This window comes from Schistocerca serialis, chromosome 1, assembly GCF_023864345.2.
Source record: "Schistocerca serialis cubense isolate TAMUIC-IGC-003099 chromosome 1, iqSchSeri2.2, whole genome shotgun sequence".
NCBI lineage: Eukaryota > Metazoa > Arthropoda > Insecta > Orthoptera > Acrididae > Schistocerca > Schistocerca serialis.
Genome location: NC_064638.1, coordinates 575,409,166 through 575,426,741, shown reverse-complemented (window position 1 = coordinate 575,426,741; position 17,576 = coordinate 575,409,166). Strand labels below are relative to the sequence as shown.

The following is a 17,576-nucleotide window of genomic DNA, read 5'->3' as shown; positions in this document are numbered from 1 at the left end:
CAAAATGGCGTCCGTAACGGAGGTGTGTTCCAACCAGAGCTGAGTTTCTTTCGGCGGAAAACCAGAGCATCGCAGATATTCACATGCGCTTGCAGAATGTCTACGGAGACGTGGGAGTGAAAAAAGGCAGGGTGAGTCGTCTGTCATCTTCGCAACGAGGTCGAGGAAACCTGTCTGATGTCCAGACGGACGGCCGCAGGTGGCTGTCACTGCTGCAGTGTTGGAACATGCGGACACTTTCATTCGAGGTGATCGGCGGATCAAAATCAAACACCTCCCTGCGCAACTGCGCGACTCTGATGGTAGTTCTGACACAATTGTCCACTGATTGGGGTACTCACAGGTGAGTGCCCGCTTGATTCCTCACCGTCTAACAGTAGACCATAAAGAGCAATGGTGCAATGAAGGACTTTTTGTGCGGAATTGCTTGTGCGTTATGAGGCTGTACGTGACAATTTTTATCGAACATCGTTACAGGTGACGAAACATGGGTTCATCACTTAGAACCGGTAACAAAACGGCAACTCGTGGAGTGGTACCACACCATCTCTGCTCCGAAGAAAAAATTCAAAGCCGGTATAGTCATGGCGACGGTCTTCTGGGACTCTGAGAGAGTTACTCTGTTTGATGTCCTCCCTCATGATGTGACGATCAACTCGGAAAGTGTCCCTGATACATTACCCTCAGGAAATTGAAGAAACGACTTCAGCGTGTTTGTCGTCACAAAAACGCAAACGAACTTCTCGTTCTCCATGACAATGCAACGCCTCCAAAACTTCTGCGCACCCGAGAGGAGCTTACGAAACTTCATTGGGCTGATTTTCCTCATCCACCCTAGACCCAGATCTCGCACTTCCGAGTTCCACCTGTCTGGCCCAATGAAGGTTTGCGCTCGTAGCAGTACGTGGGTGACTGGGAGGATATCGATGCTGATCATGAGGAGGAAGAAGTTCTGTCGCATTCCTCCATCTCGCAGAAAGTTCTCGGATAGTGTCAGAATCCGTGGCCTCAGTCATTGGCTTCGGCGTCGATCAGTAGAGTACATGCGGGTATTTAGGCCGTCCCAATACGGTGGCGTAATGCCGTCACATTGAACACAGATTACGTTAAAAATTAGGGTTCTGTAGCCAACAGAGTGGGGAATAATATGGTGTGTTGGCATCCTGAATAAAACCAACCTGCTTTCAGAAAAAAAAAATTGCTACATTACTTACTGAACGCTCCTCAAACATCGTCGTCTTGACGGTAGCATTCCACACAGGCGAGACATCAAAACATAGTCCAGTTGTCCAAAGATGACTGGCTGGTTGTGTGGATATAAATACTGTTATCTGGAGCTGATCATGAGGAGGAAGAAGTTCTGTCGCATTCCTCCATCTCGCAGAAGGATCTCCGTGGCCCCAGTCATTGCCTCGCGGAAGTAGACTGAAGCACGGAAGCTGCCCACGCTGAAGGGCGCTGTATCAGGCATAAGTCATTGGCTGCAGTGATCAATGCCTGAAACTGGGCGCTCTGGCTACAGGGTGTGTTAGTTCATTGCAGTAGAAACGTAAACTACTATTACATATCAGAAAAGCAGAAAATCCCAGAACAGTTTATAATTTCAGTGTGTAATGTCGAATATGTGAAAGGAAATAGTACGCATTAACACAAATGTGTCTATATCTCAGGCCACTGAAGATCCTTTCATTAAAAAAGATGAAACACATGTGGCACAAGAGATTTCTTTAATTCAATTGTAATTAGACGGATACAAAGTAATAATTGTCAACGTGATATTCAAATGTCATTTCCGAATGAAATTTCCACTGTGTAATCTTTCCTTATATACAGAATACGGATGATGTTATTGCTACATATTTTGTACAGTTCCGCTATAATGATAATCATTTGATTCCAATGTGTATGAGGGGTGTTCAGTAAATAATGGAGCACATTTTTTTTCTGAAAGCAGGTTGCTTTTATTCAGGATTCCAGTGCACCATATTATTCCCCACTCTTTTGACTGCTAAACACTATTTTTCAACATAATCTCCGATCAGTGCGAGGCGTTACGCTGCCGTACTGCGAGGGCCTGTATGCCCGGATAGTACCACTCTACTGGTCGATGTCGGGGCCAAGGTCTTGCTACATCAATAACCACCCCACCATCCACGTACTGTTCCCCGTGGAGTGCATCTTTCATTGGACCAAACAGATCCGGGTTGTGGGGTATAAGAGGAAGAACAGGCCTCTCGGGTGCGAAGAGTTGTGTTAGGCCTTGTGTTGTAATGGAGAAGGAGGACTTCGTTTGTATTTTTGTGGCGACAAACACTCTGAAGTAGTTTCTTCAGTTTCCTGAGGGTAGCACAATACTCTTCTGCGTTGATCGTTGCGCCATGAGAGAGGAAATCAAACAGAGTAACCCATTCAGAGTCCCAGAAGGCCCTCAACTTCACTTTACCGGCTGAGGGTACGATTTTGAACTTTTTCTTGGGTGGAGAGACGGATTAGCGCCACCCTATGGATCGCCGTTTTGTTTCCGATTCGAAGTGGTAGACTGACGGTTCATCGCTTGTGACGATGTTCGATAAAAAATTGTCACGATCAGCCCCGTAACTCACAAGCAATTCGGCAGAGCCGGTCCTTCGTTGGTGTTTATGGTCTTCTGTTAGGCGACGAGGAATCCAGTGGACAAACACCTCTGAGTGCCCCAACTGGTGGACGAGTGTGTCAGCACTACCAGCAGAGATATTCAGTTGAGCAGCGAGGAGTTCGATTGTGATCCGTTGATCACCTCGAATGAGAATTTGCGCACCTTACCACACTGCATGAGTGACAACTGTGAACTGCGTGCGGCTGGCGGGCACGAGGGACATCGGACGGGATTGTGCGACCCGTTGCGATGATGACAGACGATTCGCACAACGACTCACCGTGCTTTTGTTAATTGCTATGTATCCGTAGACATTAAGCAAACACCTGTGAATATCTGCGATGCTCTGGTCTGCCGCAAAAAGAACTCACTGACGGGCCTCTGCTTGGAACGCACCTCCTCTACGGACGCCATTTTGAAGTCTACGTATAGCGCCGCCACCTACCGCACAACTTCATGAAGCTATAGAGACTAAAGAGGGAAAAATTTCTTAAATTGGCCAAGGAGAAAAGTACTGCATAACTTATTGATCGCCGCTGGTAGTACACTTGATGCTATTTTAATGTTGGTTTTTTGCGTTCTACCTTTATTTACTGTGTTGTAAATTTGATGGCCAGCAGTGTCGATGTAGACGTAGAAGGTAATGCGGAGGTGTACGAAAGAGAGGCTGCACGTGGGGTGCGCAGGCGGCCATCATCAGCGGGGACAAGAGCGCCAACCTGCAGGAGGTGCTGCTGGTGGACGTGACGCCGCTGTCCCTGGGCATCGAGACGGCCGGCGGCATCATGACGGCCGTCGTCGACCGCAACACGCGCATCCCCTGCTCGCTCACCAAAACCTTCTCCACCTACGCCGACAACCAGCCCGCCGTCACCGTGCAGGTGAGCGCAAACCGTTCACGCTATGGACTCCGCTAGAGGCGCTGCGAAGCCGCGAACGCACGCAGCTAAAGCGTCGTCACAGCTTGTGGCACGGTGAGCTTCAGGTCTCTCAGGACGCCACAAATTTTACGCAGTGACGAGGTTTTTAACTGTCCTGTCAGCTCAAATCGTACTGGGGGTATCAATGTTATACTGCATTAGAGCTAAGATGTGAGTTAAATACAAGGCAAAGTAACACAAATGGTCGATCGAAATGCATTTCGTGCAGGAATGAAATGTTTGCAACCAACATACTTACAGAAAAAATCGCACTCGAAGATGAAAATATAGCCTACCATGAAAAACCAACCAAAAACTGGCTTGTAAACATCATCTGCGGACGCACCACTATTTTGGGATTATAAAACTTTATTTATTCGTTAATGTAGCCATTTCTAATACCTATAATTTTTTTGCTTTCGCAGCTATTATATCTCACATACAGTACAACAGGGTGTTCCGTGGAACACTGGTGGTCCGTGGGAAATGAATAAGTATTCTACGAAAAATTATTAACAACGTAGCGTTTCTTTCTCGACATTTTTTCTTATTTTTTATTTTGGTTTCTGTGTTATTGCTTATGATTTAAAATTGAAGTTATCACTGAATAAAATAAGTTTTTCTTATTTCTTAAAATTTCATATTTTATTAGCCTTACAAATAAATAAGAATCTCCATGGAAGTACAAGAATTATAGTATTCTGGCAGAGGAAACGTTTGGGAACCCCTGCAACACACGGTTTGTACAGTTCTTGGTGTTTCAGACCATAATCTTTATGCGACTCCCATTTTTGGTTTCATATTTAGATTTATTCATTCACCCAAAAATCTTTCCAGACTCATTTATAACTATTTTGTGTGAATGTGGTCGCACACAAGCGCTTCCTCCTACGCACAATTTATCAGTAACATCAAGTCGCTCTTCATATACTTCCAGAAACTGCAAAACTGTACCTGCTGACCAATTTTTTGGCCTTTTTCTCAATAAGGAAACTAAAACATTCGTAAATCGAACGACCTATCGCAGCATTTATTCCACAGTAACTGGGCGTTGTTTCGCAATATAAGGAGCAGTCAAATGAAAACGAGATACATTGGAAAAAAGTAAGTAAACTATTTATTATTTCAAAAGTAATCACCATAACTGTTAAGACATCTATCCCACTGTGAGACAAACACGGTCAATGCCTTCATGGAAAAGTGTTTTGCGATTGCTTACGGAACCATGATTGTGCCCACGCGTGCACATCTTCGTCCGAAGCAAATCAACAGCCATTAATGTCTTTCCTCTGGGCACCAAAAATAAGGAAATCGCATGGGTAGAGATCAGGACTGTACGGAGAATGTGCAAGGTCTTCCCAGCGAAACTCCTGCAATGCAGTGGGAAAATGTGGGCCCACCCACATGTTGCCGAGACTGTACTCTTTCTGCGTATCAATTCTACACCTTGATCGTAAAGACTGCATGAAGCGTTCAAGAGTTTATTAAAGGTTGCGTAACATTAAAAATTTACACTGCCGTCTAACTTCTGCAGTTTTAATAATGTTACTGATATTAAAGTGTCAGTACAAGCACACCAGTGACGCGATTGCGATGGTATGTTTAAATCTGCACTGCAGTGAATCTGCAATGAATCTCCGTAAAAATCTGTAATTTGAAATATTTCTTAGTACCCATTGTTTGCCACTCTCCCAGAAGCTGCCATGTTTGGGATCATCATCTCAACCGATAAAGTCCAAGATTTGTCGCCAAATCCAACAGACCGGACCCCCTCCCAGCTACTTGGGCCCTGGGACATCCACTCTAGGATCCTCGAGCTCGCCCTCAGGCGAACGCTTGCCCGCCACTGCAGCCAGCCCATTTCGGAAGAAGGAAAGAAACCCAAGGTTTAACGTCCCGTCGACATCGATGTCATTAGAGATGGAGTACAAACTCGGATTGTGAAAAGGGTGGGGAAGGAAATCGGTCGTGCCCCTTGACAGAAACCATCCCAGCATTTGCCTGGAGGGATTTAATTAAATCATGGAAAACCTAAATCTGCAGGGCCAGACGCGGGTTGAAACGGTCGTCCTCCCAAATGCGAGTCCAGTGCGTTAACCACTGCGCCACCTCGCTCGGTGCTGGATCATTTCGACTAGACTCCCTCACTCGTGTCGATCCTTATGACATCAACAATTCTGTTCCAGATGACAGCTTGGCGGCATGCGCGGTAACTTAAAAGTATTATTAAACTGTTTCCACAGTAGATGCTGAAACCGCAAACAAAAATGGATAATTTGACGAATACCAGTGCATTAGTGACTCCTTAAGACGCTTACAACATCTCGACCAGTGCTTCCCACGCAATCAATTGGTAATAATTGTCCAGGAGTCTCTTTATGCCCTTGGCAACAGTGGGCGTTCAGTAACCTTCATTTGGAACTCAGAACATGTCGGGATCCCAGGCAATGAACTTGCAGACCACCTAGCCAAACAGCGCACCGGTGAACCAACTCTGGAAATGGGCATGCCGGAAACTGATCTCCGATCGGTCTTCCACCCTAAAGTTTTTGTGATCTGGGCACGGCGCACCAAATAAACTACGTGTTATCAAGGAGACAACGAATATGTGGCAGTCACCCATGTATGCCACTCGCAGGAACTCGCTTGTCTTTTGCCAGTTCCGCATCGGCCATACTTGGCGAACACATCACCCCCTCCGTCGCAAGGACCCACCTCGGTGTCGCTGTGACTCCCACATGACAGTCGTCCAAATTTTGTTGGACTGCCCAATTTTAACCGCTCTGCGGCGGACTTTTAACCTTCCTGCCACACTGCCAACGGTGTTGGGAGACAATGCATCGATGGCAGATGTTGTTTTACGTTTTATTCGTGTGGCGGGTTTTTATAATACAATCTAAGGGTGGGTGTCTGGCTTTCTCTCCCAAGCATCCAGCCTCCCTCCATTTTAACTCTTTCTCACACTTTCTATGCTGTTTGTTTGCCTTGGCATTCTTCTTGTCCCTATGTGTATTCATCTCGCCTTCTCTTTAAGGCCGGAGATTTTAGTATGTTGCAGAGTGACTGGTTCATCCTTTTTTTATTCTTGTGACCAGCCAGCCTCAGCCATCTGCTATATTATTTTAATCTCTTCCACGACTTTTCCTTTAGTGTACGTTTTCCACTTTTGGTTGGCTTCTTTCGTTTTTCTTTTCGTGTGGTTTCCAGTTAGTTTTCTGCCCTATTCCTTTCCGCGACTTCTTTTGGGAATTGTTTTAACTTGAGCCTTGTTTGCATGAGGATAACGGGGCTCATGGCCCTGTGGTTTGGTCCCTTTACACCCCAAACCAACCAATCGACCAAGAGATGAATAGTTCGAACCTCATCAAGTCACTCGTTCTTATAATGTTGACAGAAATGTTTTTAGAACGGTGCATACTATTCTGGCTAGTACATGTCACAATGCAGACCCGACTCTGCCACATTTCAGTCATCCGCATCTTTCCCAGCAGCGGACAGTGCTTCGGTGTTTTTATGCCTGCGTTGAATAAACAACTGTGCATGGTTTTTCAAGTGATGTCTTCTATAAATTTCACAACAAAATCCTAAAAATACATTTATTTCACTCTTAAATACTACTTACTTCCGATTAAACACTTGAAACAATTCTGTCACTTTCGCACGAGTTAACAATCACTCTCATTTGAACCAGGCAAATGCACTGACATGATCGACCTGAAAAACTGAAAGCCACGATAAAAAGCTGTTGGTCTGCCAGATGGCAGTATAGGGACACAGCGACGTTTGGACGAATGCCGTACTCGTTATCCTCAAGCGATCTGCCTACATATTCCAGAAGATGGCTGATGACAACGTCCAAGCCTCGCAGTGTCCGAGCACTCGAAGCCCGAGGGTTGTTCATCAATAGTATACTCCAGGCGAGTCTACATTCACACCATTTAAAGCAACAATGGTTGGAATTCGAGTGCTATTGTTTCTTACAATTTAAAATAATTTTTTGTAGAGACTGCCCCCAGCCCGAGTTCTTTGATACCTTTTTTAAAATTATTTAATACTGCAACACGTTTTGAGATATGATCTCGCGGTTCGGTAAAAAATGACAATACAAAAACATTCAACATGAATACACCAGGGTCGTAATGTAATAGTTTTCTGTATTGGGTACGTGTTTTGGTCTGCCTATGGAGCAAGAGAAGCATTTACTTTGCTGCTCGTAAACATTTCGGGGTATAAGGTGGTAGCCCACGAAACTCTTCTGTTCCTAACGTTTCGTCCAGAACTGCGCTGGACGTCTTCAGAGGTATTGCTCCTCCGTTTACTCTTGCCGACTGACGCATCTGACGTCTGAGAACGACATTTATACTGTAGAAAAAGGAAACGTGATCGGAGTCACACGTGATAAACAGAAATGATCATTATCAAAGTTAAAACTTCACTATCGATTCTGCAGAGCTATTGTCCATTTGTCGCTAATTTCAAAGTCTCTCCTTTCTTATTAAAATTTTCGTCGTTAGACATAAAACTTTTGTTTCAGAAAACCTCACTTCGTGACATCCTGACTGAAGAGCATGTTCTGCTACAGCCGATTTGTGTACTTTGCCTATGCTAGTCGGCAAAGACTTTGTGTTCCTTTAGCGAATTCTATATATGCCAAATGCTGACAGAGGATGGCGTTTAACCTTTACAGATCGGAGTGCTTGACCAATTTTTTTTGTTGGTCTAACAACCGGTATAATATCATATTTCTGTGAAATCTTTCCGATCCGATCCGTTACTTTTTTAATACAAAGGAGAGAAACACTCGGACTTCCGAGCGTCGGTCGGCAAGACCCAACAGAGGAGCAACGCCTCTGACGATGTGCAGCGCAGCTCTGGACGGAACATTCTGAACGGAACAGTTTCGAGGACAACGACCTTATACACCGAAAGATTTACCAGCAGCAATGTCATCCGGTCGTGAAAGCTTTCGTTCTATCAACATTTACTTCGTTTGCTGGTCTGTTGCTAACATTAAAAAAAACGTAAATCATTACTGACACTCTTCATTTCTGACTAACAGCGTGAGTCAATATTCACGTTTTTTGTGCTAGAAACGGACCATCAAAAGTAGTAAATGATATCTCTAATGGCTTATGCTTCTGTTTCTCCGCAGGAAAACCACGACATACAGGGTGTTACAAAAAGGTACGGCCAAACTTTCACGAAACATTCCTCACACACAAAGAAATAAAATATGTTATGTGGACATGTGTCCGGAAACGCTTACTTTCCATGTTAGAGCTCATTTTATTACTTCTCTTCAAATCACATTAATCATGGAATGGAAACACACAGCAACAGAACGTACCAGAGTGACTTCAAACACTTTGTTACAGGAAATGTTCAAAATGTCCTCCGTTAGCGAGGATACATACATCCACCCTCCATCGCATGGAATCCCTGATGCGCTGATGCAGCCCTGGAGAATGGCGTATTGTATCATAGCCGTCCACAATACGAGCACGAAGAGTCTCTACATTTGGTACCGGGGTTGCGTAGACAAGAGCTTTCAAATGCCCCCATAAACGAAAGTCAAGTTGAGGTTAGGAGAGCGTGGAGACCATGGAATTGGTCCGCCTCTACCAATCCATTGGTCACCGAATCTGTTGTTGAGAGGCGTACGAACACTTCGACTGAAATGTGCAGGAGCTCCATCGTGCATGAACCACATGTTGTGTCGTACTTGTAAAGGCACATGTTCTAGTAGCACAGGTAGAGTATCCCGCATGAAATCATGATAACGTGCTCCATTGAGCGTAGGTGGACGAAACTAAAATGAGCTCTAACATGGAAATTAAGCGTTTCCGGACACATGTCCACATAACATCTTTTCTTTATTTGTGTGTGAGGAGTGTTTCCTGAAAGTTTGCCCGTACCTTTTTGTAACACCCTGTATAGACGATGGCCGTAAGGCATACGGATCTCGCCCCTATTGGCCTTGATCGTTGTGTCCCGTTTATTATCGATCAGAACGATTGTTTGGATGATGTTTTTCGTTCGGCAGATATTCGAAGGCGAGCGCGCGCTCACCAAGGACAACAACCTGCTGGGCACTTTCGACCTAGTGGGCATCCCGCCCGCGCCCCGCGGCGTGCCGCGCATCGACGTCAACTTCGACATCGACGCCAATGGCATCCTCAACGTGTCGGCCCGAGACGCTAGCACTGGACGCTCGCAGGTACCTCCTCGTTGCCTCTCCAACACCACTCACAGTACGAAATATCTTCGTAGAATACACTGATCAGCCAGAACATTGTGACCACCGATATGATCCCGTCCAGGCGAGGAATGACTGCTACGCATGGTGCCTGCAGTATTAGGGAGCGAGCTGTCCATGTATAGAATGGGGAAGGCGCGCGACCTGAGTTTGACCGAGGGCAGATTGTCACGGCGTGGAGGCTCGGACCGAGCATTTCGGAAACTGCACGACTTGTCAGGTTCAAAATGGTTCAAATGGCTCTGAGCACTATGGGACTTAACTTCTGAGGTCATCAGTCCCCTAGAACTTAGAACTACCGTAGCGGTCGCGCGGTTCCAGACTGTAGCCCCTAGAACCGCTTGGCCACCCCGGTCGGCACTTATCAGGTGTTCGAGGAGTGCTGTGGCGAGTGTCTTCAACGCGAGGCGAAACCAAGGTGAAAGCGCGTGCAGACGTCGTGGACTTGGCTGGCCACCCCTCATTACAGATGTCGGGCATCGTAGTCTGGCCGAACTGGTAAAACAGGACAGGCAGTGAACTGTGGCTGGACTAACATCAGTCATTAACACTGGCCAGAGTACTGAGCACACAGAGTACTGAACACTCGTGACTATGGGCCCCCGCAGCCGGCGACCCATGCATGTGCCGACGTTAACACCACGACATCGGCAACTATGACTGAAATCGTCACGTTGACCCAGTGGCAGAGCGTTGCATGGTCTGATGAATCCCGACACATCCTTCACGACGCCGGTGGAAGAACGCGGATCTATAGTCTTCCAGCAGAACAGCTTCTTGACACGTATACTGCGGGACAGAGACAAGCTGCTGGCGGCTCCATTATGCTCTGGGGAAATTCACGTGAACATCCGTGGGGCTAGTGGAGCTTGGGCAAGGCACCATGACGGCCGTGGAGTATCGTACACTGATTGCAGACGACGTACACCCCCTTTATGACGATCGTGTTTCCCGACAGCAGTGACATTTTCAACAAGACAATGCGCCATGTCACAGGGCCAGGAGTGTGATGGAGTGGTTGGAGGAACACAGTGGTGAGTTCCAATTGATGTGCTGGCCCCACAACATGCCAGACCTGAACCCAATCGAACACATCTGGGATGTGATTGAACGTGGTGCCAGAGCTTATCGCCGCCTCCGCGGAATTTACGGGAATTAGGTGACTTTAGTGTGTACATGTGGTGCCAACTCCCTCCAGCGAACTACCAAGGCCTCATTGCTTCCATGAAATCGTGCGTCGCTGCCGTTATTCTCGCAAAAGGTGGACATACCAGCTATTTGGTAGGGGGTCATAATGTTCTGTCTGATCAGTGTAACTTGACTTGCCAACGAAGCTTCCTAACAGCGATATTTAATGGTGCTATTTAAATAACAATTCTTTCCATTATAGAACCTAATAAATTTTTAATACCCTAGGATTCACCAAAATAAAAGCGAGTTTCTGCCATTCATGACATTTTCTGGTAATTGGTCAAAACTATTCACTTTTATTACAATTAAGAAACCTAGCGTCGCTGTTAGGCCCAGAGGTCTTCGCAGTGATCGCCCATCACTGCGTCATAATGTGCCATAAGGCTTCATTCTGATGCAGTATGGAAGGCATGTGGTTAGCACATCAGACTCCCAGCCGTTGTCGGTTTTCGAATGTTGAAATGTTGCATCTACAGGCTCAGTGGATCACATTATAAACCTCTCACCAAGGGAAAATCTCTGGTAGAACCTGAAATTAAACCTGGGTCCACTGCACGGCAGCCATATATGCTGACCATTCACCTACAGATGCGGACGTGTTCACTGAGCTGACAAAAGTCGTGAGACGGTCATATGCACGTATACAGATAGTGGTACATCTACATCGACATGGATACTCAGCAAATCACATTTAAATGCCTGGCAGAGGGTTCATCGAACCATCTTCACAATTCTCTATTATTTCAATCTCGCATAGTGCGTGGAAGGAACGAACACCTGGATCTTTCCGTAAGAGCTCTGATTTCCGCTACTTTATCGTGGTGGTCGTTTCTCCCTTTGTAGGTCGGTGTCAACAAAATATTTTCGCATTCGGAGGAGAGAGATGGTGATTGGAATTCCGTGAGAATATTCCGTAGCAACGAAAGACGCCTTTCTTTTAATGACGTCCAGCCCAAATCCTGTATCATTTCAGTGACACTCTCTCCCATATTTCGCGAAAATACAAAACGTGCTGATCGTCTTTGAACTTTTTCGATGTACTCCGTCAGTCCTATCTGGTAAGGATGCCACATCGCGCAGCAGTATTCTAAAATAGGACGGACAAGCGTAGTGTAAGCAGTCTCCTTAGTAGGTCTGTTATATTTTCTAAGTGTCTTGTCTTTGGTTAGGCTCCCCCACAACATTTTCTATGTGTTCCTTCCAATTTAAGTTGTTCATAATTGCAATTCCTAGGTATTTAGTTGAATTTACGGCCGTTAGATTTGATTGATTTATCGTGTAACCGAAGTTTAACGAATCCCTTTTAGCACTCATGTGGATGACCTCACACTTTTCGTTATTTAGGGTCATCTGCCAATTTTCACACCATTCAGATATCTTTTCTAAATCGCTTTGCTGTTTGTTTTGATCTCCTGATGACTTTATTAGTCGATAAACGACAGCGTCATCTGCAAACAACCTAAGACGGCTGCTCAAATTGTCTCCCAAATCGTTTATATAGATAAGGAACAGCAAAGGGCCTTTAACACTACCTTGGGGAACGCCAGAAATCACTTCTGTTTTGCTCCGTCAATTACTACGAACTGTGACCTCTTTCACAAGAAATCACAACTGCAGTCACATAACTGAGACGATATTCCATAAGCACGCAATTTCACTACAAGCCGCTTGTGTGGTACAGTGTCAAAAGCCTTCCGGAAATCCAGAAATACGGTGTCGATCTGAAATCCCTTGTCTACAGCACTCAACACTTCATGCGAATAAAAAGCTAGTTGTGTTTCACAAGAACGATGTTTTCTAAACCCATGTTGACTGTGTGTCAATAGACCGTTTCCTTCGAGGTATTTCATACTGTTCGAACACAATATATGTTCCAGAATCCTGCTGCACATCGACGTTAATGATATGGGCCTGTAATTTAGTGGATTGCTGCTACTACCTTTCTTGAATGTTGGTGTGACCTGTGCAGCTTTCTAGACTTTGGGTACGGATCTTTCGTTGAGCGAACTGTTGTATATGATTGTTAAGTACGGAGCTAATGCATCAGCGTACTCTGGGACCAGCATACTCTGAAAGGAACCTAATTGGTATACAGTCTGGGCCAGAGACTTGCTTTTATTAAGTGATTTAAGTTGCTTCACTACTCCGAGTATATTTACTTCTACGTTACTCACGTAGGCAGCTGTTCTTGATTCGAATTCTGGAATATTTACTTCGTCTTGTTTTGTGAAGGCATTTCGGAAGGCTGTGTTTAGTAACTCTGCTTTGGCTGCACTGGCTTCGATAGTACCTCCATTGCAGAATGTTGAGAAAGCATTAATTGTTTCTTGCCGCTAACATAGTTCACATAGTTCTTAGGATTTTCTGACAGGTTTCGAAACTGTTTCGTTGGTTTTAAGCATCTCGCACTGAAGTTAGCGCTAAATTTTGAGCTTCTGTAAAAGATAGCCAGTCTCGGGGATTTTGCGTCTGTTTAAATTAGGCATGTTTGTTTCGTTGTCTCTGAAGCAGTGTTCTGACCCGTTTTGTGTACCAAGGAGGATCAGCTCCATTGTTCAGTTTGTTTGGTATAAATCTATCAATTGCTGCCGATACTATTTCTTTGAATTCAAGCCACATCTGGTCTACATTTATATTATTAATTTGGAAGGAGTGGAGGTGGTCTCTCAGGAAGGCGTCAAGTGAATTTTTATCTGCTTTTTTGAATAGGTATATTTTTCTATTATTTCCGGAGGATTTGTGGGTTACAATATTCAGTCTCGCTACGACAACTTTGTGTTCACTAATGCCTGTATCCGTTGTGATACTCGTTATTGAGTCAGGATTATTTGTTACTAAGAGGTCAAGTGTGTTTTCACAACCGTGTACTATTCGCGTGGGCACATGAACTAACTTCTCGAAATAATTTTCAGAGAATGCGTTTAGCACAATTTCGGATGATGTTTTGTGCGTACCTCCGGAATTAAACATGTATTTTCGCCAACATATCGAGGGTAAATTAAAGTCACCGCCAATTATAATCGTATGAGTGAGATACGTGTTTGAAATCAAACTTAAGTTTTCTTTGAACCTTTCAACAACTGTATCATCTGAATTAGGAGGTCGGTAAAAGGATCCAATTATTACTTTATTCCGGTTGCCAATTGCGTAAACAAGATATAAAGGGCAATGCATTGGCGCTGTCGTTTGTTCAAAATGGTTCAAATGGCTCTAAGCACTATGGGACTTAACATCTGAGGTCATCAGTCCCCTAGACTTAGAACTACTTAAACCTAACTAACCTAAGGACATCACACACATCCATGCCCGAGGCAGGATTCGAACCTGCGACCGTAGCAGCAGCGCGGTTCCGGACTGATGCGCCTAGAACCACTCGGTCACAGCGGCCGGCAGCTTCCTTTTTTACTCACGTGATTTGTGTGAAGGGTTTCCGACGTGATCATGACCGGACGACGGGAATTAAGAGACTGAACGCAGAATGGCAGTTGCAGCTAGACGTTCCTATACGGAAATTGTTAGGAACCAACAATCCGAGATCCACTGCCTCAAGTGTGTCTCGAGAATAACACATTTCACGCATTACCTCTCACCATGGCCAACACAGTGGCCAACGGCCTTCGCTTAATAACCGAGAGCAGCAGCTGTGTTAACAGACAAGCAACACTGCGTGAAATAACCGCTAAAGTCAATGTGAGACGTGAAACGAACAGAACCGTTAGGACAGTCCGGCGAAATTTGGTGTTATGGCTTATGGCAGCAGACGACCGACGCGAGTGCCTTTGATAATAGCACATCACCTGCAGTGCCTCTCCTGGGCGCTTGACCATATCGGTTCGACCCTAGACGACGGGAAAAACCATGGCCTGGTCAGACGAGTTCCGATTTCAGCTGGTAAACGCTTATGGTTCAACTACCTGGAGACCATTTGCAACTATTCGTGGACTTCATGTTCCCAAACAACGACTGAATGTTTATGGATAACAATGCGCCATGACATCATGCAAAAATTGTTATCGATTGGTTTGAAGAACATTCAGGACAATTGGAGCGAATGATTTGGCCGTCCAGATCCCCTGTCATAAATTCCATCGAATATTTAAGAGACAGAATCGAGAGATCAGTTCGTGCACAAAATCCTGCACCGACGTCTTCGTAATTATGGATGGCTAAAGAGGCAGGATGGCTCAATATTTCTTAAGGGGACTTCCGACGACTTCTTGAGTCCATGTCACATCAAGCTGCTGCACTACCCTTTGCCAAAGCAGCCTATGACTTTGATCACCTCAGTTTGTATCCTAATGCTGTTCTTAATGCCTTTAAAAAGTCGCTAATTTTAAAGAAGTGAAATGGTCCTATGGCCAGGAGACACCAGCTCGGGTTTTCAGCTATCTGGTGCAAGTCTTTCCATTTGAAGGCTCTTCGGCGACTTGCTCGTCTTTGTGAGGAGGAAGAAATGGAACAATTAGGACAACACAAATATCCAGTCCCCGAGCGACGAAAATCTCTACTCAGCCGGGAATCGAACCTGGGACCCTACTTTGTAGAGGCGGCAAGGCTATCCACTAGACTGTGAGCTGTGAACAGTTTCAAACGAATCAATAACGTTCGAGCCTCGTCACTGTGGTATTCGTTCATTCAGAAGTATTTCCTGTTACACTGCAGCCGTTACTCGTCAATACCACCACACGGGCTGTTTCTTAGAGCGCGCAAAAAATAATTTAGCCTGTACGGTGGCCACACTAAGGGAGTGAACAACTGCAGTGGTGAGGGCTCTGTTGTTCACGACCACCATGCGGTAGGGAAGGTGCGGTTCGGTACCTGAAGCCTACGCACAAACGTATTCCTTGCATGCCCTGTAAGCTACAGTTAGCGAGTCTTCATTTGGTGTTATTAGTTAAGGGGGCCAGCCGTCCCGGATTCTGCGGGGCCGTCCCGGATTTTGCCGCACCGTCCCGCAAAATGCCTAATTTGTCCCGCATGTCCCGCGTTCCGGTAATATTTTCACCCCTGCAGATTATTGCCACGTATAGTAAGCACTGCGAATCAGGGTATGAACTTACGATTTATGAGTGTGATTATGTGCAGTTCCTTTCGTTGTCTCGAGTACATAAAAAAGAAATAAATATGTAGTACGACTGGGTGAAACACCACTTGCTGTTAGCCGGGGTGACCACTCTTTAGTTCTCTGAGGTTGGCAGCAATCTGAAACACAATAGGTTCCAGACGAAGCACTCCGGGTGATCCGAAGTTGAACGGTGGACTGTTTAGGTTGTAAATTAGTCCAAGCGGAGACTCACATTGTTGATTTGTGTTCGCGTGCTTCGTCGGGGTCCATGAACTAATTTGCTTGTTTTACTTAGCAATGCCGCCGACTGTTAGAAAACTTAAGTTTTCAATTCACGAAGGACCTGCAAAAGGAATTCCCCTTTTTTTACAGAAGTGCGCAACACCTTCAGAAGTGCGGTGCACAAAGTGTAATGGGGTGTTCTCCGTTGCTCACGGCGGTAAACACGATACACAAATTCATTTAACATCTGACAAACGTAAAAGGGCGCAGACTGCTGCAGGTACATCATTACTCTCAACTTATTTCCGCCAGGAAAACTTCGCTGACTACGAAGAACTTGCAAGAGCCATAGGTGTATTGGCTTTCCACGTGGTAAGTCACAGAGTTTTAGATCGGTGGAATGTACTTGTAAATTGATTCAAAAAGTGTTTCAAAAGAAGTTTCACTGCGGGAAAACCAAGTGCGAAGCAATAATAAAGAATGTGATTACGGCGTTTTCTTTAGATAAACTACAGACAGAACTTAAAGACGTTCCATTATCTTCATCTGTACAGGCGTTTCAAACCACAGAGACCTCAAAATATTTCCAATACTAGTGCGATACTTCCATCCAAACACTGTAATTATGTAAAAATATTAGATATCCTGAATTTACCTGATGAAACTGCAGTTATTATATATGATTCTTTAATGGTTATTCTGGAAAAACATCAGCTTAAGGAAAAGTCATGGGAATTTGTGCAGATAATGCCAATACAAATTTTGGCGGAGTTCAACGTGAAGAACAATTTAATGTTTTCCGGAAACTTCGAGAGGGCTCAGGGAGAAAAATAGTTGGTGTGGAGTGCGCAGCGCATATTGCACTATGCAAACATCAGCATATTTGTTACCGTGAACGTCGAATGTACTGTTACGAATATTTATTCGTACTTTTATACATACACAGTGCATGTAGAAGCTCTCATTTTTGCGAAGAAGCAGAAATGCAATACAAAAGAATACTGATATATAGTAAAACACGATGGCTTGCATTTTTGTCTGCAGTAGGGAGAGCCCTGCAAATGTATGTACCATCGAAATCTTACTTTCTATCACAAGAAAAATGCCAGCTGTGCTACATGCGTTCTTTTCCAATGAATGTTCGGAGCTTTGTACATGAACAAGCCGCTTTATTTAATGACTCTGTGAAGATGATGGAAGGAGTTAGAATTTCCTTTACGGAAAGTTTACACTTGTTTATGGATCTCAAATACAGGTGCACAAAGCGCTTAGAATAAGATTATATTC

General features: G+C 44.9%; 1 protein-coding gene across 1 annotated transcript in view; it reads left to right on the top strand.

Annotated features, from left to right (window-relative positions):
- The window catches only part of LOC126457903 (heat shock protein 70 B2-like), a 123,581-nt gene that overhangs the window by 88,612 nt on the left and 17,393 nt on the right, over positions 1 to 17,576 (top strand). Inside the window, exons 5-6 of the mRNA XM_050094583.1 lie at positions 3,322 to 3,516; positions 9,599 to 9,772. Coding sequence (XP_049950540.1) covers positions 3,322 to 3,516; positions 9,599 to 9,772 — 369 coding nt within the window. The remainder of the gene's footprint in view (positions 1 to 3,321; positions 3,517 to 9,598; positions 9,773 to 17,576) is intronic.